Below are 25,490 nucleotides of genomic sequence, written 5' to 3'. Positions count from 1 at the left end.
TAAATTATGTCTTTTTTACTAAAAAAAAACTTATATTTTACAAAAATTTTAATTCAAAGTATTTAAATTTTGTTATCACATTTTATACCAAAAAGTAAAAAAAAAAAAAAAAGAAGTTAATTATGCGCATTAAAAGTCATAAATGTAAATAACTGTAACGTTTCAAGTATATTTTGAAAATTGAGAAATAATTTAAATGGGACAAAATGATCACTAGAAAATTAAAATTCATTCTTGTTCAAAAGTGGTCTCTTTTTGGGTTAATATTATTAAATATATTTCTATTAGGAATTTATTTACGATGTATACTGCAAAGTAATTGCACTCAAAATGTTAATAAACTGAAAAGCTATAGCATGATTGCTAAAAGAAACATAAATAATGGCCCGACAAACTGTTTTTTACTTGTTTTTGTAATATCATCTCCAAGTGGATTTTTACGCAGAAAAACTATTAGAGAAACCTGGCTACAATCTGATATATATAGTGAAGAACAAGTGTGTCGAAAATTTGTTGTTGGAACTAAAAACTTGAGCCCTGTGTTGATAGCAGAATTACATAGTGAACAAAATATTAATAAAGATATGTTATTTCTTAATGATCTTGTAGACTCTTATCATTCTCTTACTACAAAATTACTACAAACTATAACTTGGGTGTCTAACAATATAAAAAGCGTTTATGTAATGAAAGTTGATGATGATTCTTTTGTGCGTTTAGATATTCTTATAGAAGATTTGAAAAAAAAAAGCACTTTAAGTCGAGTTTATTGGGGTTATTTTAGAGGGGATTCAAATGTAAAAACAACGGGGGAATGGGCTGAAAATAATTGGATTCTATCAGATCACTATTTACCATATGCCCTTGGTGGTGGATACTTGATAAGTTATGATTTAATTGAGTATTTAGCTGCCATTCATGATATGCTTCAGTTGTATAACAGTGAAGACGTTTCTTTAGGTGAGTAATTTTTATATATTTTGACATTAGTTATAGTTTATTAACATTAGTTATAGTAATTCCAGGAATATATTTTTTACCACGTTTTCATGATATTTGGAATATTTATTTGAATTGTTCTACAAATTATTAGGAATTTTATTTAAATTGTCCTAATACTTCAACAACAAAAAAAGTCATTGAATTTTGGTAATTTTAAATCCACTGAGAATTCCATATTATACGCAGTGCCATTGGGCTAGCTAACACCTTGATATATATACACACACACACACACACACACACACATATATATATATATATATATATATATATATATATATATATATATATATACATATATATTTAAACAACTTTAAAAAGTATTCTACACAATAGAGTGCTCAATGTTCTTAAAAGAACAGAGCAATTATATTAGTAGTAGAAAATCACTCAACAAAATTTTTTTTCCATTTAACACTGTGTTTCATCAACAAAGATTCATCAGAAATGAATGATCAAATTAATAAAACTTCAATTTATACCAAAAATTAAATGGAAGGAAGTTGCAAATGTCTTAACTACTGTAAATTTTCACACATTTGTGAAATTTGCTGACACTATTATAAAAAGAACTCTTTAGAAATGATTACTTATGCTATTTTTTTAAAATGTTTTTTTAAAAAGGGTAGTTAATGTAAATATTATTTGAACTCATTTATTTTTATAGTTTTTTAGGAGAAACTTATTTTCGTACCTACATTTAGAAATTAATTCCGATCTTTTGTTTAATAAGCATTCTTGATTTGCATGTGTAATTATTTCAAATTTTTCTTGTAGGCATAGTATGCATTTTTTGGAAATATTGTTATATGCAGGCGCTGTTTTAAGGATAGACCAATTCAGTATAAAGTCATCAATATTTTTTTCTTTTAATTCCCATATATATTTTGACAGCATGGTGTCTTTTGAATACTTTTTATTCTTGAAAGATAGCTTATGATTGGCAAAACGTTTTTTCCATTCACCCTCTGTTATGCCAATATATTGTTTATCAGGTACATTCTTAGAGGAAACAACACATTTATATACCACATTTTTTGATAAACAACTTCCACTCATTGGACAATAGATTTTTTGTTTACAATTACAATTTTCTGTAGTTTTTTCATTTAGGATTTCTTTTTTGTTTAACAAAGCCTTATTGTGACCTTTTAAAATTCTTTCCATATTTTTTGTGCAACTGTAGCTAACTTTAATTGTATTTCGATTAAAATTTTTATGTAATTTATTAGATTGCGGGAAATGCTTATCGACCAATTTTAAAAACACTTTTCCTATGTTAGTAGAAACATTTTTGCTATATGGGGGGTTGAACCAAATTACATTTCTAGTTCTATTTCGTTTTTTTGTATTCTTTTTTTCAGGGTCAAATTTTAGTTCAAAATTTTCAAAACCACTTTTTTTAAGGGCATCTTCAAATATTGGTTAAGAGGAATTGAACACATTTTCATTTGAGGAGTTTTGGTTTAGTCTGTTATTAATTGAAATTGGGATTTGTTTTAGAACTTGGGGTGGATGGTTAAAGTTAATGTTAATATATAATAGTTCATTGTTTGGTTTTTTGAAAGGCTTATATGAATTTTCAGAGAGGTTAAATGTGACATCAAGAAAATTCACAATTTTTAAATTTATGTTTATTTCGATTTGAAAGCCAATATTTTTAAAACTTTTTATAATATCTTTTCTAATTTTGTCGAGCTGTGGACCAGATTTTCTACGCATTACTATTAAACCATTGTCGCGATAAAGGCCTAAATCTTTTATATTGATTATTTTACTTAACAAATCTAAAATATATAGTCCAACAAATTCACAAATTTCTGCTCCATCATAACTGCCCATTGTTACATCAAAGCAGTCATGTATGTTTTTCTTTTTCCAAGTTTCCTTATTAAAATAAAGTAAGGTTTTTCTACAATGTTTTATTATACGGATTGTGTCATCAGGAATAACTGTGTGGCTTTTTGCAAATTCAATAGTCTTATCTAAAATATCTGCGGTTATTGAGGGGTAAAAATCATTAATGTCAAATTGAATAAATGTGCAGTCATTTTTATTTTCGATTATGGAGAACCAATTTATAACATCAGTGGTATTTTTCCACTGTTGCAAATTTAATTTATTTCTAAGAACATTATTAATTTTGTCCAATTTAATTTTGCTTATATGTCCGATCTCACTTTTTGAGGGAACCAATAACCTACAAGGAAGTTTGTTTTGAAAATTTGGTTTATGGTCTTTTAGTGTTATGAAGGCTTGGGCAGGGGCAGTTGATTCGATTCTATTATCAAGGTTTATTTTTTTAGCAATACTTTGCGCTTCTAAATTAATTGCCTTTTCCAAACTTTTAGGGGCTTTTTCATAAGAACTAGTAATATTGTCGCGTAAAATTTTTTCATAGTTCTCTGTTGTGAGTTGGTAAATATTATTTGTTTTATCAGCAAAAACTAAAATATTAGGGTTTGATTTAATTTTTTTAACATCTAACTTTAATTCTGTTTCAAATTCGTTAAAACAATTTAGTACATTTTTTGTAATAAGAATCTAGCTTTAAATATATATATATATATATATATATATATATATATATATATATATATATATATATATATATATATATATATATATATATATATATATATATATATATATTTATATATATATATATATATATATATATATATATATATATATATATATATATATCTACATATATATATATATATATGTATATATTGATTAAATACTATATTGTTATATATCATTGGAACGGTCTTTAATTAATACAAAAAATTACAGCATTTTTAGTACCGGATTTTTAATATATTGATTTCTTAAAGAAACTGTGATCAAATTTTAAGTTTTTCTTCACTTAAAATGTCATTTTTAATGAAATAAGGTAGGTGGTAAAAAAAAAAAAGTTTTTAAAAGTATTTAATTTTTACCATGAAATGTAACTTTTTTTTTTCAAATTAATTTAAAAGATAGGAAAAAGTTTAAAAACTTTAAAATTAAAAAAAAAAAAAATTTATTGATAAATTGCCTGCCCAAATCAAAACCCTCGATTGATGTAGCAGCTGTGTTCTACCTATTTGCAATTAATGTAGCAACACTCCTCGCATATTCTACCTGTTTTTCAGTCAATTTAGTAGTACTCTTCACATATTCTACCTATTTGTCAATGTATGTAAATATTAAAAGAATAAAAATTTAAAAAAATTCAATCGATATCTTGCTTCATAAACTTCATCTTTTCTCTTCTAGTAACTTCCAACTCTAATGGTGGTTGCTTGCAGCGATGTTAAAAGTGAAGATGTTTAAATATATATATGTATATATATATATATATATATATATATATATATATATATATATATATATATATATATATATATATATATATCTATATATATATACATACATATATACATATATACGTATATATATATATATATATATATATATATATATATATATATATATATATATATATATATATATATATATATATATATATATATATATATATATCTATATATATACGTATATATATATATATATATACATATATATATATATATATATATATATATATATATATATATATATATATATATATATATATATATATATATATATATATATATATAATTTAAAACCTGTCATAGAATTTAATTAAAGTATAGTATACCTAAAATGTATATTTTATCAAAAGTAGACAACTTTTTGGGGTACTTTTGTTCCATCACCATGATTTTTGTGCAAAATTTTTTCATTTGACTTATTTAGTTTACAAATATTTGAAAGCGTCATATCTAAAACATCAACAACAACAAAAAAAATCCTGATTATTCATATGAGTGTATGCTCTGATAGAATTGCCTCTTAAATTATTTGTCACAGCCCTATGTTGTAAAGAATTTTCTTAAGAAACAAAGTTTATGGTTAAGTTAAAATAGCATCAGTTAATGTTTTGTGTTTGATGCCAAATAGTAATGGAAATTTTGTGCAGGAAAAGTATCATTTATTGATATATTTTAAAGTTATAAAGTTTAAAATAAAGTTGAAAACACTAACAAAACTGTGTAATAAAAATGCTTTTGACTTGATTGGTTTTCGACTTTTTGTGTCTCAGTTGAAGATCAGGATGGGATGTTAAAAAAATTTATTTTATAATTTTCAATAATTCTTTTATTTAAAAGCAGCTCCTAATTATTTTGGCTTGAGGTTTTGGTCAATTTTTTGTTGGTCAAATTTAGGCAATAAGCAAATAATAGTATTAATAATATTTACCCTACCCCAAATATTAAAACAATGGTCAAGAATTATTTTAAATTTATTATCTAAATTTGTATGTTCCTTGATAGATTTCAAATTTTATATAATAATCTTTTATAAGAAATAATCAGAAATTAAGACTAAAATTTAAACACCTTAAGTTTGATTTTGTAAACTTAGAGTGTTAAATTGATCTAATATAACTATGTTGGTCATTTAATTATATATATATATATATATATATATATATATATATATATATATATATATATATATATATATATATATATATATATATATATACTATATATATATATATATATATATATATATATATATATATATATATATATATATATTTTATTTAAAGGAGTTTGGTTAGCACCATTAAAGTTAAATCGAATTCATGATATACGATTTGATACTGAGTTCAAAAGTAGAGGTTGCAGTAATCGACATGTTGTATCACACAAACAAAAACCTGAAGACATGTATGAAAAGCATAGAGAACTTCAATATAAGAATAGACTTTGTAAAAAGGAAACTGAATTGATAATGACATTTGATTACAATTGGAATGTCCGACCATCCAAGTGCTGCAAACGGGTTCCACTCTCTGCATTATCGAATCTAACTAGCAGCATTTATGATAAAATAATTTAATATATTAAATTATTTGTATATGTGAATATGTATACTCAATAATTTTTTTCAGGAAAAAAAATTTTATTTTTTATTTTAGTATAAAAAACTTTAAATGCTTTAAGATGAAATTTTTTGATTATTTTATAGCCTCTGAGTTCTATGCTAAAAAAAAAAAAAATCAGTTCTATGCTGAAAAAAAAGTCAGAATAATAGAACTGGTAGATTTTTGCTTCTTTTGCTTATTTAACTTGTTCAGCTATTTTCATAAATTCGTATCGAAAAGTAGCGGTTATAAAATAAAAATTAAGGTGAAAAGTAAAAAAAAAGATTTTGAAGTACTCTTTGTGAATTGTTTATATTAAATTGATATCAATAATTTTACTAATAGCCGTTTATTTTTAAAGTTTGTCAAGTTTTAATTCACTATAAATAATGAATTAATTGCTTTTACATTTTATCGTTAAATTCATAGTAGGCTTTTTTCACAGACGCTTGAATTTTAGATGACAACAGTGAAAACAGTGGTCAGTCTTTTTTTGGTGATTGTATTATTAAATGATATAAAAATATTTATATATATGTATTATTTTTTCGCTTTTTAAAATATTTTTCTAATCGTTACAAACTTTCTTTGTTAGTATTTATTATGAATACTTTTTTAAGGTTGTGAAGGCAAATAATTTAACACGTGTAAGAATTTTTTTTTAAAAGGTTAGACCACGCATCTAAAAAGGGTGAGGCAATGTTACAAAAAGATTTAGAGGAATTTCTTTCTCACAACACGGAAGGCGAAGGCTTCCAGTCGATCATGTGATATCTTTAATCACGCGGTACAGAGAAACTTCAAAAAACGAATCAAATTATACATTACATCCCATGTGATATAAATTCATCGGAATTTAATACTTAGTGGGTATTTTTAGTACTTACTAATGACAACATTATTCGAGGAAGCGGAAAGTACGAATCCGCCATCACCTTCTCTTGATTTGCTTGACTCTTCTATAAAGAATGACTTAGACTCCATTAGAAAACTTCCTACGTCTTTACAAGCTGGTAAGGAATATAAATCTGTTGTTTAATTTTATGATCTGTGGTTAAATCTATACTATCAATATGCATTTTTTTAAAATTGGTTTAAAACTAAAGTCATTCGAGCCAGTCGAGCTTTGTACTGATATAATAAGCATCCGCAGAATTTTTAAACTACTTCTTCTTTATTTTTCACGGTTTTTCACGATTGTTTCTAAATCTTTTATGAAATAGTTTATTTTTCACGGTTGCTTTGTGTAGATTGTTTCTAAATTTTTTATGAAATAATTTATTTTTAAATTCTTAACTCTGTGTTAATAGTTCATATTATCATCTTATATGGTCACCTTATATGTATGTTGGAAGATGTACATGTATGTCACAATTTTTTTTTTTTTTTTTCACCTCTTTATGCATAATGCATACTGTGCATGTATCTGTGCAGTGTAAATTTTTGGAATGCATTATTGTTTAAAAAAATGAAACACTGTATAGTAAAAATACCCTAGCCATTCTGGAAAATTGTAATAAGCTCCAATATTAAAAGTTCAGTCAAACTAATTATTATCATTAAATTTTCCTTGTTTGAGGATCATTCTATGCCAATATAGTAAATAACCTGGGTTGAACATTGACCGGAGCCAGGTTTAATAAAACAGCAGGTCCTGCGTTTGTGAACAGGACTGCATAAACATTAATACATTCTTAAGTATATATTTTAATTCAAAATTCATGTTATATTTTATATGTATATGTGTGTGTGTGTGTTTGTGTGTGTGTGTGTGTATGCATGCATGTATATTTATATATAAACATCATCATGATCATCATCCTTATGATCATGACCATTATAATCATCATCATCAAACATTGCTTTATAGCCTTTTCCTTTTATGCTGTTTAAATCTAATTAATAATCTTGAGCATTTTTGTTCCTTAACTAAAGCTCATTTATGCCATATGTAATGCTTTTGTTTTTTCTTGTTGGTTTTAAGTCAAGTCTTCTACACCACATTTTTTTCCCATAATAAGGCAGTGTTATTTGCATAAAACTTTTCCTCTTGTTTGACTCTTGAATCAAATAATCATACTCTTCTAGCTATTTCAGTTAAACAGATTAACTTATTGTTAGACATCCAAGTCACTCTGGCTCAACAGTGTTCTCCGGAACTTTCTTCAATCCTCTCTTTAAAATATTAAGTGCTAAACAAATGGTTCCAATATTTAAAAACTCTAGAAAACACTCTGACCTCTCTAACTATCCTAGGACTAGTCTTCTATTTAGTATTAGTTTTTTTGCTCCTCTATTGTTTATTATCTACAATAACAATCTTACATCTGAATTTGCTGACATCTCAACTTAATACTCTTGTCTTGACAAAAAGTCTTGTCTTCACTTTTTGATTGCTTAGAGCAAACATACAAACTTAAATCTGATCTCACTTCTGTAACAGCTTGGTGTATGCAGTGGCTTGTGGGTTTTAACTCCAACAAAGCTCAGTTTTTACTGTGAACAACTCACAATATTATTTTTATTTTTATATTGACAAATAACAATCCTCTCACTCATACAAAGTCTAATAGCACATTATAAATATAGCTGGACCTGCTTTATCTGCCAAGCTTGAGCCATTCTCTGATTGTTTTAAAGTTTTTTTTTTTTTTAAAGAGAGCATTTAACAGGAAATTCATGCCTCTTTCCGTACTTATGTTGCTTGTTGGGCTAGAGCTGGCATCGAACCTAGGACCTCTGGGTTCTGAGCCAAAACTTTAACCACTGCGCCATGGCTGCTTAAAGGTTGATTTTTTTTTCTTTTCTACAAATACTATCATGGTTGCTGCTTAAACAAGTTATCACCTCTAGTTCAATCAAACAAAACTCATTCTCGCTCGGCTTGTAATTCAGTAAAGTCACATCCTTTTATTGTATCCGTTATTTGATGTTATATAAATTTTTATTCGTTGAGTTTATCTCCTTGCACATCAACAAAACCTTAAAACTCTCACCCATCTTTATGTTTTCCTGATCATACAACCTACAACTTTTTAAGCCTTCAGTTGACCGTTTCCTTTCTCTTTCATTTTTTTTCTAGCTCAAAACTTAATAAAATAAGTATGGTAAACATTCTATTGTTTATCAGTGCATCTCGTAATGAAACAAGAACCTTTTATGCATTTTGAATGAGTCCAAAAAACTACTTCCTAAAATACTTTATCTTAAACAAAATCAACTTAAAGATTTCTGAAAAAAATTTATTTTAACTTTTAGACATTACTATTAAAATATTCTTTTAATTTATTTTTTTATTATTACTACAATTATCATCAGTACTTTTTTATTTGTTCATTTTTTCTTTTTTATTATTATTATTATAACCTGCAAATTATGATTTCTACATGTTTGTTTTTAATGTATGCTCTATCTGCTTTAATCTGTGTTTATGGTCCATGTGTTTCAATGTATGTCTTTGCTTATTATTACTTATATTATATTTAAAATTAGTGTGACTCCTTTCAGATTTCTGTTTGAGTGACACATTCCTAATATATCATTAGCTTATTATTATAAATAATTTTATGCTTATAACATCCATTATAATATTTATTATTATTATTTTTCATTGTAATTATGTAAACATATTTATTATTACCATTACTATAATATGTATTAATTTCGTTATTATTTATTGTTATTATTACTATTATTGTTATTATTTATATTTTGGAAAATAAATAGCTTGTTGTTGTTTGTTGTTGTTATATATAATGCCAGTAATTAATAGTAAATTTATGCATAAATTTATAATAAGTAAAGTATTATAAGTTTTTTCCTTGCTCTGGCTATAAACACCTGCTAAATCTTATAATTTTGCTGGGTTTGGGTTTGTAAAAAGTCCTATCTTTTGTGCACTTAATTTAATACTACTTACATTACTTTTATATGTTTTTTATATGTACATATATTATATTACTTTTATATGTACTTCATTATTTACACACACAGTGCTCAAAGTGAAACGGGATGCTATCTCGTCGCCTTTCTATATATATATATATATATATATATATATATATATATATATATATATATATATATATATATATATATATATATATATATATCAGGTCTTGTTAAGAAGCTTTACGCCTTTTTTTTTCTACTTTCCATTTTAAAAAAATTTAATTTGTATTTATTTTATTATATTTAAATTAAACTTATTATTAAATATTAATAAATTTAAATTTTTTTATTGAATTTAATTATACTTAGTTTTACCACTATTTTTTTTACTGCTAAAATTTTTAAAATATGTTCAAGAAAATAAAATTCTTTATAATAAATTTAATTCAAGTTACTTTAAAATGTTTGTTTTGCATTTAACTATTTTGTTTATTTATAGTTTTGAATATATAAATTTTTTTCATTGCACTAAGAAAGTGTTTAGTGCACTTACAACTGTATATAAATGCATTGCCAGATAAACCATAATCAAGCCTGTGGGAAAAATTATTTTAGATAATTTTAATGTAAACTTTATTCATGAAAAGATTTTTTTTTTTTTTTTTTTCCGTTTTGAAAATGCTTTTTAACAAAAGTTTTTTTTTATTACAAATTTTTTAGATTGATTATAGAATAAACATCTATTTAAAATGATTAACTAGTTTATGAGTAATTTATGCAAAGATTTTGATTTAGCCAGAATTTAAAAAAAAAATCTTAATATTCTGAGAAAGCGATTGTTTTTAGAAATAGTTTTTGTATAATTACATGAATTATCTTTTTCGGGATATTTCCGGAATTCCGTATATTTTTCTTAACTTTTAGTATTTCTGGATAACCAAAATGCTTTCCATACATACAGGTTTAAGAATATATTTTTGTAATGAATTTGTTTTTTAAGCTTTCTCACTCATAAAATTAGGTAAAGTTTGAAAAAAAAACTTGGAAGAAACTCAGCTAAAAGCAAAATTAGGAGGAAAATATGTTCCAGATTTTTTCCGGAGACTTTACCAAAACAATTTTCAGGTTTTTTAAAATATGATCTATGATAAATAAGTATAACTTTTTTTAAGCACATTTTTTTTAGAAACATTTAAATTTTATTGATAATTTTTCTTAACATTATTATCTTAACATTAACAATATTGTTTTGTTTGAAAATATTTTATAAAAAACTTTGATTTTTAATGTGGTTTTAAATAACAATGCAGTACTTTAAAATAACAACTAACTTATTTTTAACTTTTAACAATGTAAATATGTTATTGAGTTAAGTTACATTTACTTGTGTTTTCCATTACACAACAAAATCTTGTAACAAGACCTGATATATATAAATAGAGAGAGAATTTTTTTAAATATCATATTATCTCAAAAAGTTAAGTTATAAAATTAACTTTTTAAAAATTTAATACCTGTTAAAAACCATGAAAAATCTTTAAAGAAAAAACTTATACAAAATAACGAACCATTAAAATGGTACTTTTTTAAAAAGTGAATAAAACATCTTAAATTTTTTGGGAATAGAAGGAACTTCATAAGATGACTCTTGACTTGATTTAACTAAGTAAAATTTATACCACATTAAGTATTTTAGATCTTTTTTTTTTTACCGAGGCACCTATTAATTTCATAAACTGCGATATAACTTGTCTTATTAAAGAAATGGTTGCAAAAAGATTTAGCGTGCTACTTTTTTTGTAGCTCACCATAGATATATCATATTTATTACCATAGATACATCGTATCTCTATCATGTGAAAGATTATGGAGGATACAAGTGTGATTAATGATAGCTATCTTATGTATTAGGCCGGGTAAATAAAAAAATGCAATTGCTTTTACTCAGAGTTTTTATAATAATTACTCAGCTCTATGTTAATTAAAATTTGAGCAAAATCTTTCAAATTTTTATTCATGTAAAGCTGAACAGTTACTCCAAATATGCTGAGTAAAAGCATTTGCTTTTTTTTTATTCACCTGGCCTAATATTTGTTTGTTTTGTTTGTTTATTCAGAAATTAATAATATTTATAATTTTTTTAGTTCATAAAGAATAAAATGATATGAATAAAAAGAAAAGTATATTAATGAAGAGGTGCATCACCTTGCACCTCCATGCTGATAAATTGGTCAATGACAAATATAAAGTCTATACTTATACTGTTAGTGCATCAAATTGGCTTTTGAATGTGTCAGTTGAAAAAGGAGTTAACAACGCTTGTCAGTAAGGCATTCCATGCATTTACTAGGCAACCATAATTGCATGGCGAATTTGAGATGTAGTCTAGCATACGATTTGTAAAGGACTTATCAAAGTCTGAGACCTTTGCATCTGAAAGATATCTTAAGCCGACTAAGTACCTGGTTTGCTCTTCAGCCACTGCTTTAACTTGATGCTTGACTTTCAAGTCTTCTAAAACAAAAACACCTAGATCGCGTATGACTGAATTCGTACCCAGTTATTGTCTTTCCCATCTGATCAGTCATTGTGTAGACATAGACTGATTTGTTGAAGCAACCTATGTGCATGCATTTGCATTTGTCCAAGTTGAAGATCCTTTTTGGACCATTCTACTGCTTTTTCAATGTCTAGCTGGAGATGTGCTTTGTCCTTCTCTGTTTTGATGACATATAGTATTTTGCTGTCGTCAGCATACATCTTGATATTGTGAGCTATGTTGTCAGGTCGGTCATTTATGCAGAGGATGAAGAGCAATGGTCCTAGCACGGATCCCTGAGGCACTCCACCTCTTTCCACTCAGATTCAGCTTTGCCAACAACAACCATTTTCTTTCATTTAGCCAGCCAGTTTGATATCCACTTGAACAGTGAGCTGTAAACCATAAGCTCTTAGTTTATGCAGAAGTCTTTGGTGCAGCACTTTGTTGAAAGCTTTCGCAAAGTCAGTGTTTATCATGTCTATGGCATAGCCATGATGTACTGTGTCTGTCAGAATGTCGCAAGCTTAGATGCGCATTCTTGCTTATTTGATGCTAGTGATACCGGTCTGTAGTTTGAGCACTTTCTTATGCTACTGGTCTTGAAGATAGGTGTTATAATTGACAGTTTTCATAGATTAGGTACTTTGCCTTCGGAGAGAGACTTGCAGTAGCTCATTGCTAATGGTACAGAGATCACAGCAGCGCAATTGCAAAGTACACAAGGGTACATTCCGTCATACAGTTTAGATTTTGTTTCAATTAGCTTTTCAAGTTTTTGCTGTACAGTTGCATGCGTGATTGTAGCTTCATTTAAATCGCACTTTGTTTGCGTTCGATCTCTAAAATTTGGCATTTGATCTAGAGGCTTAACAGGGTTGCTACTTAATGGTATTGAGTCATATATTGTAGCGAAATTTAATGAGTCTGAAGTTGAGCTATCAAAATACTCATTAGTTTAAAGTTCATGATAAATATTTTTAATGTCACTGTGCAATTTATTTTTAAATTATTTTTAGGTTCTTTATATGCAGTTGGTGGTGGTCAACTTCAGCAAGTTATAACATCAAGTGAAATAAGCACATTAGCTGCTGTTGCAGTTGATGGAAGCAGTCAAGATGGACCTCGTTATACATATTATCCTGCAGTTCAAACTAGTGATGCAAATCAGCATGGTACTTGTTTATTATTTGAGTCTACTTTTTTATATCTCCTATTTCAGTTAGTTAATCTATAAATAAAAATTTATAATAGATTCTATTTATAATCAATTAATAGATTCTCGAGACTCTTAGTTATTATTTTTATTAAATACTTAATTTTTATTTAAATTAAGATAACTAAGGTTTTCTAAACAAAGTCAATTTGATTCTGAAAAAACGTTTAGTTGAAAAGAGCTTTCAAAAAATAAAAAAATTTCATAATTACTATATCTTTCACAACCAAACTTGTTGTTTGATGTATTTGCACATGCTGTTATCCATCTCATTTTTTTATATAAGTTTTAAGTTTTTCCAAATTTGAGTGGCATGATTGGTAAAAAAATATTTAAATAAATAAATGGCTACTTCTTTCACTACTAAGTTCCAGCTCCAGCATCATACTGAAATATAGCTAGGCTGGGGCTTTGGTAGACCAGCGTTTGTCAGAAGTAATTATGTATATAGACATTTATTGCAGAAAAAAGAATTATTTTTTTTTACTTAAATATGTTTTGAATAAATCTAAGTTTAATCTAACTAAAAATGCTGTATCTAAATTTGTTTTGACAGGACAATTTTATGTGATGATGTCACCACAAGATGTTATTCCAGTCACTGGTGCTGGGCAGAGAATTATTGCTCCTAGAGCACAAAATTTACCATCGTAAGTAAATTTTTATGTTTCTCCTTTTTTTTTGCAACTTTCTCTCAAGCCTTGAACTCCAAAATAAAAGCCTTGACAAACAAGCTTCACTGTTGACTGTTGTGTAGAGTGCATGCTTCTACCAGGGAGTTCTACAACTTGAAACTTCACTTACAAAGTAAGTGCTTTGAAGCGAAATTCCCACTACATCCCTGGTAGTACCATGCTCAACTTGTTTCTCTGTGCAGCAGCCTTGTTTGTCAAGGTTTGTGTTAAAGAGTTTATAGAGGGTTGTAACCACAATAAAGTAGCCTCCTTGACTGTAGTGGCCCTCCCGGCCTTGAGGACATAAATTACATTTTTTTTTAAAACAGTAGTACTTTTTATGCTACATTAACCCATGTTTAATGTGTAAAAATTTATTCTATAAACCATGTGGCTTTAGTTTGCACAACATACACATATGTAAAACCAAAAGCCACTGTCAGTGGCTAGTGGTAGTGAAACAATTAAACTTTCTCAAAATATATTTAAATCTATACCAATCTAACAGCAGCACCATTTTAAAACATTGCCTTTTAGTACAAGTAGCTTTAAAGAAAACTACACTAATTTCCAATTTTTGCCCAAATACAAAAATATAAAATCATAAACATCAGGTCATTAGCTTTATCCCTCCTTTTTCACTTAATGTCAAAACAAATGCAGCTAAGATGTTTTTTAGTTCTCTTTTAATTTTTTGAAAAGTTTTAATAAGGGTATTGTAAACTTTGGTTACAGTTGTCTTCAAAATATCAGCAATAATTCTCACAATAAAATTTTATTAAACATTCTTAACCATGACGTTCAATTATGTGATTGTTAACCAGTTTGTATATGCCCACTTAGAAATATAGAAATCTCTTAAACAAAAACACTTACACCTGTAATCTAAAATCTTGCTAAAGCACTAGGGTTGACATAACATTGTGCTAACAGAAAAAAACATTTAAATATTATTAAAAAATTGTATAGTGTTTGCTTGATGGAAAAGTTCCTCATAATTGTTTCACCATTTGATTTGTTGAACAATAGTCTCAAAGTAGAAATGCCATTGATGATCAGATATAAACTCTCGATTGAAGAGCGTTTTTCTAAAAGGCGCTAATTCACATATTTTTATTGTTTTGAGAAAAACACAAAAAACTAATTGTTCGGCAATGATTTTTCTAATGTCTATAATTTTGTAATCGTAGATAAAGATGATGAACAAATTTTTTATTGGTAATTAACATTGTTAGATATGTGCATTTATCAATAAAAAATTCAAATGTTGAAAAAACTCATTTTTTGAAAAAATGGACTTGGTGCCTTTTAGAAAAATGCTCTTCAATTACAAAAAGTTTAAGTCTAATACAACTCAGGATTACTATTTTTACTATTTTATTCTTTAATTAAAATTTAAATATTTAATTAAACAGAATTTAATTAAACATTAAGATATATTGTCTTGACCATCAATTCATTTGCAAGTTTTGTGTCATGCAACAAAAAAATGCATTTCTATTAGTATTTGGTTTACAGGGTTTTAACAGAAGATACATATGGTAAATTACAGTTCAAGGCAATAAAACTGAAAAATTGCATTTTTTGAGATACATGGTAATCACTTTTCCCTGACAATGTATGTATATACATCAAGAAAAATTTAAAAACTTTCTTATGGTTGATCCAATGGGTCTAAAAATAAGAAATACTTTCATTTGTATACAAAAAAATAGAGGGGCAAGATAACATAATTGTTTTGTTCAATCAAAACTTTAAATTCAAAGATGTTCGAAGAAACTTGACAAGTCTGAGAGTTTTTTTACCTTTTATTTGTCTTGCTTGCAAAACATTACTAAGTTTGGTTTAACAACATTACTAAGGTTGGTAAAGCAAACATTACTAAGGTTGGTAAAACAAACTAAGTTTGGTTAAAAGTGGTATCAGTTGTTATTGTGCAGTTTAGATTGAATTGTTATTGTCAACATGTTTATGAATTGTATATTAGGCAAAGTTGTTTAAAAAAATAGATGAATAGAGACTTTATCTGAAAATTTTTATGTTCGCAGTTTATTAATACTCCTATCTACCATAAATGAGTTTTTTCCTGGAAATCTAGAAATTTACTTGAAATTCTTTTAACTTTTCTAAAAAGTACTGAGTTTTTTGCTATTGATTTGTGAAAAAATAGATTATTTTTTCACAAATCGTTTCACAAAAAACACTCCGAAATTTTTGAAAACTTTAAAGAAAATTAAAGTAAATTTCTGAAATTCCTAGAAAAAACTCTATGTATCTAAACAATAGTACCTTTTTTAAATCTTAAAATTTATAATTAAACAATTTAGTATTCTAAGTTTTATCTAAAACCAACAGAAGTTCGTCGAGAAAAATCACTTGTGCCCAAACCTCCTCAACTAAAGTAAGCCCTTCTGGAGCCTCAAAAAGTAAATAAATTTAAAAAAATATATATGAATATACAATCTATTAAATATTATATCCTAGCTCGTGCTAATGATATTTAGTTGTAGCTGAGGCTCTGTAGTAGCCACTTTAAAAAAGTATGTTATATACTCATTAAATGCAAGAATTGTCAAATGATTTTTATTTGACAATTTGGTATGAAAATCAAATTTGATATGAATATCAAAATTGTTCAAAATCGTGCTAGCCAAGCAGTAGTTAATGTTTGTAAATAATTACGTGGTATTGATGGTTATTAAAAAAAGCCATAACAAAAAAAAAGTTGCTATTGAATTTATAAAAGGCACTTCTTTGGAACTATTTAAGAAAATGTGTTAAGCATAGGTGAGTTTTTTCAGGGAATTCCAGAAATTTACTAAAAATTCTTTTAAGATATTTTTTGGTATTAATTTGTGAAAAGATTATATAAAATTTTAAATATTGTTTAAATATTTAATTAAAAAATATTGTTATAAGCTATTAGTATAAAATCGCATTTATTGTCTCATCTGTTTATTTTTTTTCACTATTCTCTGCCTACTGATTATATGTCTGTATTTTTTTATATTAATATTTTTTTATATTAATATTTAATTAAAAAATATTTTAAATATTTTTTAATTAAATATTAACTTTTGCATTTAAGCAAATATGTTTTCTATAACTAAAATTTTCAAGAGACCGATTTTCACAATAATTATTTTTCTTTTTAATTTTTTTAAATTAACTTTTGGGAATATTAAAAATTCGATTACATAAGAAGTTAATTGAAGATTAAGTCAGCAAAGATTAAGTCAAACAAAGCTATGTCATCATTTTTTTAATAATTAAAAATAAATAGGTACATTTATATTGCCATTCGGCACTCCAAATAACGTACATATTAGCAGCACTTTCACGAATGGAGTAAAGCCTGCCATTAAACCTATTGTAAGTTTTAAAGATCTAAAGATCATCGTGTTTAAAAAAACTTGAAAATGTTTAGAAAAACTGCTTTTTATAAGGGATTGTTCATAAAGTATGTACACTTGGATGAGGGAGAGGGGTCTGCAAATGGGGTATATAAGATGTGGGGCAGGTGGTCTTTTACAAAAGTAAAGAGACACTTAGTTCAAAGCATATTATAAAATGTAGGTGGGTTAAAAGCATCGGCACTTTTAGGGAGGTGGAGGGTACTCAAAAAAGTGTGTAGCAATATGCGAGGGGGGGGGGGTGAATAAAAGCGTACATATTTTATGGATGATCCCTAATCTGTGAGTAGTATTAGGTGCAGCTTTTCATGCTGGACTTGTTTTTGATATGAAAATAAAAAATTCTTCTTTTAACATAGATGAGTGCTTCTCAGCAAAAAATAAAAAGGTTTTTAGTATAAAGTAAGGTTTTTAGCATTTTTTTGCAACAAAGTAAAAAATAAAGATGTATTAAAACACTAAACATCATATTGGTGTGCAGAAGATTTTAAGTGTAAAAAAATATTTGGAGGTTAGTAAAGTTATCAAGTTAAAAGTTATCAAGTTAAAAGTTATCAAGTTAAAAGTTATCAAGTTAAAAGTTATCAAGTTGAAAGTTATCAAGTTAAAAGTTATCAAGTTAAAAGTTATCAAGTTAAAAGTTATCAAGTTAAAAGTTATCAAGTTAAAAGTTATCAAGTTAAAAGTTATCAAGTTAAAAGTTATCAAGTTAAAAGTTATCAAGTTAAAAGTTATCAAGTTAAAAGTTATCAAGTTAAAAGTTATCAAGTTAAAAGTTATCAAGTTAAAAGTTATCAAGTTAAAAGTTATCAAGTTAAAAGTAAGGCCTAAGTATATTAAGTAGTCTTCATGTTGAGCAATCATTCAGCATGATGAACACCATAGTTAACAAAAAGACAAACTGTCTTGATACTTTAGCGTACTCTGCTATATTTATATTTATTGCTCAGTTTAATGTATCAATTATTCGCAAACAAGACCACAGCGGTTTTTTAAACTACGAGATATATTGCATGACGCAGTTAACAAAAATAACTGTGGTCATTTACAAATTGCAAGCAAAAGCTATATTTAAAAAAATGAAATTCCATCAGAAAAACAGAAAAGTTGAAGAAAGGTTTTTGATATCAATTCAGCACAGATAAAAAAAAATAATCGCAAAACATGAACTGTGCAAAATAGCTTTAAAATCTATCATGCAAAAAAATGCAGAAAAAAAAGCTTACAAATGTTTTGCAACAGAAAATGATAAGAATAAAAAATATTGATTTGTGAACCGTTGTCTGACATTTTATATTTTAAAAGTAAATAAATTATTACGCTTTGCAGATTGTTAATGGTAAAACTGAAATAATATATTCGATTTTAGAGAATTTTAGAGAAACATAATAATTCAGAAGTTTTTAGTTTACTTTATTTATCTCTTTACTAATGTTCTAGAATTTACCCACATACCTTCGTTACTTTGTTGACTGTAAAATTTTCTGGGATTTTCATAGTCAAAAACTCAACCATGGTGTTTAAGTCTCATCTACTTTAGGAACTGTGAAAGTAACAATTTTTCAGCTAAATTGTTCATTTTTCTATTTCACATAAAACAAAGGAATAGTTTCTCATTGATAAAAGTTGTTGTGTGAGAAATCTTTGAATTTTTATATGTTGATGTATAACATTAAAATTATTTATATGTTGATGTATAACATTACAAAAATATTTATCTATTGCAGGAAAATGGAAAATTCACGTTCCTCTCGTGATGAAAGGAGGCGAGCTACACATAATGAAGGTGACTATTTTTTTCAGGTATTTTCAGGTTGAACAAAAATATGTGAAAAAGTAAAATAAGTGCAAGTGCTAGAGTTATTATAATAACTATCACATATACTATATAGAGTTATTATAATAACAACTATCACATATTACTATACATATATATATATATATATATATATATATATATATATATATATATATATATATATATATATATATATATATATATATATATATATAATATAGGTTAATATATATATATAGGGTTAACTATAGGTTTAGAGCTACTTTAGCTGCTTTAGAGTTTTATGATTATTTAGTTATTTTTTGATAGGTTTAATATTGTCTAAGATTACCTATTTTTGAATATTCAATTTTATCTTGGATAGACCATATTTCAAAACAAAATGTTTAAGATATACTGAAAAATTAAAACCAAATTTGAAAATTAGTTAAAGATATTTAAAACCTTTAAAGTAATTTTTTAAAAGAAATTCCTAGTTAACTAAAATAATCATATTTAATATTGTAATTAATAATGTAAATTAAGAGGTTTAGTTCTTCTCCCTTTTGTAACACACCATTGGCTGGTAAGCCTGCGTTAGTAACTGGTTAGAGTCACTCCAAATAATTCTACATCTATAGTAATTTACTTTATGTTTGCTTACAGACCTTTTTTATTGCCATACATTTATATGGACATTTATTGGGTCTCAAACAATAACATAGACGGCTGTCTTTAAAAAAAGTTACTTCTGGAACAATATTAATTAAAGTGAAAAACCAGTATTTTAATAAAATAAAGAACAATGACTACAGAAAATTATTATCTTTTTGTTGTTTAGATTTAAGTTAAGGTCTATGGTCTATAACTAAATCTAAAATTTCTCAAATCATAACAATTTTGATTTATAACTGATAACATTGGCTACAACTAATTAAAACATGAAATGCCAATTTTCTGACTGAAATTTCAATTTCTTCAACATACTTATATTTTTGAGATGTAATGAGAATTTTCAGCATACTGTATTATTGATCAACTCATTTTTCAATCAACTTAACAACTGTCTGTTCCAATATATTTTGCATATTAAAGCTTTATTTCAAATTTATGACTATCAAGAATGACCAGAATAAAGATAAAAGTTTAAGAAAGCGTTTTTTTTTTAACTAAAAGAGTGCCTTCTTAAAACTTTATGCTCTGTTAAATGTATGTATACTTCGCTGTGTGAAAAATACGAAAAGTTGAAATGTAGGTTAGTCACTTTTTTATAAATGTTATATAAGTAGACTATAAATGGTTAAAAACAATTCAAACCTCAGTAGGGCATATGAAAATTGTTACTGGTATTATTATTGTTTTTATTATTTTGTTGCAGTTAAATTAGTATGTTATTGTAGATTGTAGACTATGTGACACAGTTTTGTTGATGAACTTTGCTCAGCAGAATTAAAAAGTTATCAGATCAAAATGAAAGTACAAATGGACATTCTTAAAACTTTATGCTCTGTTAAATGTATGTATACTTCGCTGTGTAAAAAATACGAAAATAAAAAGTTGAAATGTTCAAATGGACAGATGTCCAGTTGAAATGTTCAAATGGACAGATGTCCAGTTGAAATGTTCAAATGGACAGATGTCCAGTTGAAATGTTCAAATGGACAGATGTCCAGTTGAAATGTTCAAATGGACAGATGTCCAGTTGAAATGTTCAAATGGACAGATGTCCAGTTGAAATTTTCAAATGGACAGATGTCCAGTTGAAATTTTCAAATGTCCAGTGAAAAATCAATAATTGCTTAGAAGTGAAATAATAAATGTAACAAATATTAAAAAAATTATAAGCTCTTAATGTGCAGCAATCAAAGTTATCTATTGTCATGGTTACAAATAACCTAACTGTGTATGTATAACTTGATACGGATGTATAAAAAGAGGTGAAATAGAATTAATAGTTTTTTAAATAGTGTAGTTATATTTAAAATAGTATAATTAATAGTTTTTTAAATAGTCTCAGTTATTAGCAAGATGCATGTGCATTATAGTTAAATCTGTGTTCTGTTAATATCTGGTAGACAAATATGTATAAATGAATGTCTCGGTACAATATAAATTTGTAGTATACAAAAAAACTTTTATAAAGTTTTTCCTCTATATTTGCACATTATAATAGACAACACCAGGAATTTGCTGATGATCGTACTACATATAAGTTTTATCATCTTCAATAATATAGAAATTTTTATAAGTATACTTGTCATAAAACTTTCTTCAGCAGGCTCTTGCACTTTTATTTTGAATTTCAGAACAGTTAGGCACTTTGATATTTTTGCACGTTCCTTTAGTAAGTGGCTTGGATTATTTATAAAACTGTTAACCAGTTTTATATCTTGATATACCTCCTTTCCACCATTAGCAGGTTTGCATTTAATCAATTTTGTTTAGGAAAAACGTTAAATAACATGACTAACGGTGTAGGGATTTATTTGCAACTTTTCTGCTATTGAATTTCTAAATAGAAGTAACTTCTATTTAGATTTTACAAATATTTATGCAAAATATTTTTTCTAACGGCTTCTTCTTTTGTCATTTTTAAAACTCATTTTTAAAAATTTAAATGGAAAGTTAAAAAAGTTAAATGGGAAAACTAAAACATTTTTTTTAAACTTTTATTATGCCAACAAAATGCAAACACAGTTTAAAATATTTTAATATAACCACTGAAAAAAACTGTTATGTTTTCTCTTTCACATTTATTTTGTGTACACGCTTTACTAGTCGAGAATGAAACATAGCAGAGATAATCGAAATGAGTTCCCTTCGTACCAAACTTTAGCTCTAACCAACTGAGCTATCTTGGCTTTTGAAACTTTTAGCTCTAACCAATTGAAACTTTTTCTTGAAACTTTTAGCTTTAACCAACTGAGCTATCTTGGCTCGATGGTTGATGAAAACCTCCACACAAACCCAAAGATTATAACACAGTGTAATTTCTATATAACATGCATACAGTTGTAAGTTAATTGATTATTGTATAATAGTAAGTACTATTACTGTTTAAAGTATATAATGCGAATAATGGTTCATTTATTCCCAGTTTATATATTTGTATATTTAAAGATGATAGTCATTGTAAATGTGGGTAAAACAGAACATATAATTGTTGAATTTGTCACAAATATAACTTAATATAACATCATTGTGATTTAAAAAAGAAAAATTAAAAGAAAAATTTAAAAATAAAATTTATACAAATTAAAGTAGAATTATTCGTTTTGCAAATAAAAGGCATGTATAGAGTACATGTCTTTTATTTACAAAACTAATTAAGCTGTTGCTAACAGCCACACAAAGATTGAGACTACGAAGTCTTAAATGACATTAGGAAGCATTCCTAATATCTTATAAGATTTAGGAATCCCATCTCCCCCTTATGCATTTGTATGCTTTCAACAACCCTTCCCTCCTTTCTCCCTATCTGCGTACGTACACATTTTTTATTATAAAATTAACTGTTCCCCATGGCATAAATTTTTCAAATTGTTAAAAACAAAAAAGTTTTTAGTTTTTAATTCAACATAACTTATCCATAACATAATAATTATTTTTTAATCTTTTTTTTATTATTATTTTGTTTAATAACTTCGCTTACAACAAGGCGGCAAGCAACCACTAATTAAAGTTGGAAGTTACTGGAAGAGAAAAGATGAAGATTGTAGAGCAAGATAACGATTGACAGACGACTTAGACACTCTAGCTCTTTAGAGCAGTGCTTATTATAGTATTTGTAGAAAAGGGAAAGAGAAGCAACATTACGACGATGTGATAATGGTTGGTACATCACATAAATATAGGAAGATCTAAATTATTGTGATAACGATTTGCTGAAAAAAATTGAGTTTTATCTGTATTGAATTCACCAGCCACTGTGAGCCCCATGCTGTATCAGAAGTGAGATCCTTTCCAAGCTCAAATGCCCCCTCCAAGCAATCAGAGAGTGTTGGTTTCTTATCACGACAAGAATAAATGGTAGTATCATCAGCAAACAATGCCACCTTAGATGTGAGATATCTGGAAAATCTCGTGAAATTCAATGCTTTTGTTTATAGAAAAAAGGAATCAGGTTTTAGGATAGATTTTTAAACCGCGTACGCTGTCTTTAACACTCCCACTCTTTTTGTAAGCATTGACCACAAATTATCGAATGGCGGTTTGCATAAAAGTGAATTTTTTCGGTTTTGCGATGAAGTGCGATAAAAAAAACCTCATCAAATTGCGCTCAGTTTCTTAATAAAAATCAGGTCACAATAAATTGTCCAGCAATTCCATAAATGACAGCATTGCAATTACCGAACTAAATATCGTATTCGTAAGTAAGCGTCCATCGAAATTTACCGCGTTACCGAAATTCGAATTGCGGTAATTCCAGTGCTTAATTCGTACGCTTTTGTGTACCTTCTTCCCCCCCCCCCCCCCCCTCTCTCTCCATACCTTTGTACGTACTTTATGTAAGACCCCTTAAGTAAAACATGTTTTCAGTTACAAAATGCCTCGCTGATGGCTGTATAATGGTATAGAGTTTATTTTTGTTTTGACTTAAGTTTAATAAGTATAGAAAAGAACATTAAGAAAATATTTTTAGATGGTCAATAAAATCTTTGTTTTTAATAAAAGCATAATTGATAGCATGTTGTAAATCACATTAATCTAAATGTATTTAAAGTTTTTACGTAAAAATTTTGCTAGTCATTTTATATGATTTTTGATTTTTTTTTTTTTTTTTTTTACACAATATTCAACGATATATCACATGTTTACACAATATATAACGGTATATCACATTTTTACTGGTCATTCTTTAAATCATGTTTCCTAAGGGGTTTATACTAGGCGAAAATAGATCGACAGAGTAAGAATTTCCAAAATCCATCCATTCCAAAATTATCCATTGTTAATTAAGGATTTAGTCTTGTTTTCTCATTTAAAATATTTTTTATATTCATTTAGTCTTGAATTATTAAAATATATTATAAGGAATTATGTTTCTGTATTTTTAATCTACGATTATTTGACTTTTAATTAGTTATATCTTTATACACGTTTTTAGTTGAAAGAAGAAGGCGTGACAAAATTAATACATGGATAATGAAACTTGCAACAGTTGTTCCTGACTGTCAAATGGATCAATCAAAACAAGGGACCAGTAAAGGTGGTGTGCTTTCTAAAGCTCTCGATCATATTATAAAGTTGCGAACGCAAAACGATAGAATGGCTGACACGATTAAAGAGCAGGAGCGTATTTTAGTTGAAAATCAAGTATTACGTCAACAAGTAGAAAAGTTACGTCAAGATAACGCAATCTTACAAGCAAATTTACAATTTAGGCACACTGAGCATATGGAGCATGACCATAAAATTGAAAGTGATTGAGTTCAACAAATTTAAAATTAGTTTTGTTTTATTAAAAACCTTTTTAATAAAATTAACTTTAATTAAAGTTATATAAATATGATTTGAATAAAATTGGAATCGATGTTGTAAATATTATTTATTAAAAAAGATTACTCCATCTTATTGTCGCCAATGTCACTCATACCATATTACTCGACTCTTGTTTTTAATATATAATTATTTTTTTAATATAATACTTTCGTAAAAAATATTCGCATCGAGATTTCTGTTTGATTTTTTTTACAAAAATTACACCTATTAATCAAGTCGGAAACTAACAGAAAACGACTAACAGACTTACAAGTCTATCAATAAAATTGACAACATAGATATTCTATTCTCACTTTTTGAAGATACAAATTTTTTATAAAATTTTTCTTTGGTTGTTAAAGAGGTTTGATTATATGTTCTTGAAGACATCTTGAACTTGCATGTGAAAGCAAGGACATTTTTCCGTCAAGGATAATCTACAGGCTTATAAAATTAAAGTTCATCAACGTAAGTCTAAGTCACTGTGAACTTCACTAAAAAAGAAGAGTACTTATTAATAAGTGTATATGT

At 26.7% G+C, this 25,490-nt stretch overlaps 2 protein-coding genes across 2 annotated transcripts; both read left to right on the top strand.

Moving 5' to 3' along the window:
- Nucleotides 1-155: 155 nt before the first annotated feature.
- LOC100208936 (beta-1,3-galactosyltransferase 6) lies at nucleotides 156-6,053 on the top strand. Its single transcript, XM_065788954.1, has 2 exons — nucleotides 156-960; nucleotides 5,651-6,053. The coding sequence occupies exons 1-2, from the start codon at nucleotides 207-209 to the stop codon at nucleotides 5,941-5,943; spliced, it is 1,047 nt and encodes a 348-aa protein (XP_065645026.1). The 5' UTR covers nucleotides 156-206; the 3' UTR covers nucleotides 5,944-6,053.
- Nucleotides 6,054-6,400: 347 nt separating this feature from the next.
- On the top strand, nucleotides 6,401-25,052 carry LOC100204984 (upstream stimulatory factor 2). The gene is made up of 6 exons (XM_065788955.1): nucleotides 6,401-6,449; nucleotides 6,637-6,981; nucleotides 13,418-13,573; nucleotides 14,171-14,264; nucleotides 19,429-19,487; nucleotides 24,586-25,052. The coding sequence occupies exons 2-6, from the start codon at nucleotides 6,858-6,860 to the stop codon at nucleotides 24,906-24,908; spliced, it is 756 nt and encodes a 251-aa protein (XP_065645027.1). The 5' UTR covers nucleotides 6,401-6,449; nucleotides 6,637-6,857; the 3' UTR covers nucleotides 24,909-25,052.
- Nucleotides 25,053-25,490: the final 438 nt, after the last annotated feature.

The sequence above is a fragment of the Hydra vulgaris genome, chromosome 01 (genome assembly GCF_038396675.1).
Source record: "Hydra vulgaris chromosome 01, alternate assembly HydraT2T_AEP".
Lineage (NCBI taxonomy): Eukaryota > Metazoa > Cnidaria > Hydrozoa > Anthoathecata > Hydridae > Hydra > Hydra vulgaris.
The sequence above is the reverse complement of the archived record's forward strand: the minus strand, read 5'-3'. Positions and strand labels throughout refer to the sequence as shown.

What these genes read in the sequence shown, in the direction of transcription:
- LOC100208936 (XM_065788954.1), top strand. Translation starts at nt 207, where the DNA reads ATGATCACTAGAAAATTAAAATTCATTCTTGTTCAAAAGTGGTCTCTT. An exon ending in CAGTGAAGACGTTTCTTTAG is followed by an intron (nt 961 to 5,650) that starts GTGAGTAATTTT and finishes TTTTATTTAAAG; the next exon opens with GAGTTTGGTTAGCACCATTA.
- LOC100204984 (XM_065788955.1), top strand. Translation starts at nt 6,858, where the DNA reads ATGACAACATTATTCGAGGAAGCGGAAAGTACGAATCCGCCATCACCT. An exon ending in TAGTGATGCAAATCAGCATG is followed by an intron (nt 13,574 to 14,170) that starts GTACTTGTTTAT and finishes TTGTTTTGACAG; the next exon opens with GACAATTTTATGTGATGATG. An exon ending in AGAGCACAAAATTTACCATC is followed by an intron (nt 14,265 to 19,428) that starts GTAAGTAAATTT and finishes TATCTATTGCAG; the next exon opens with GAAAATGGAAAATTCACGTT.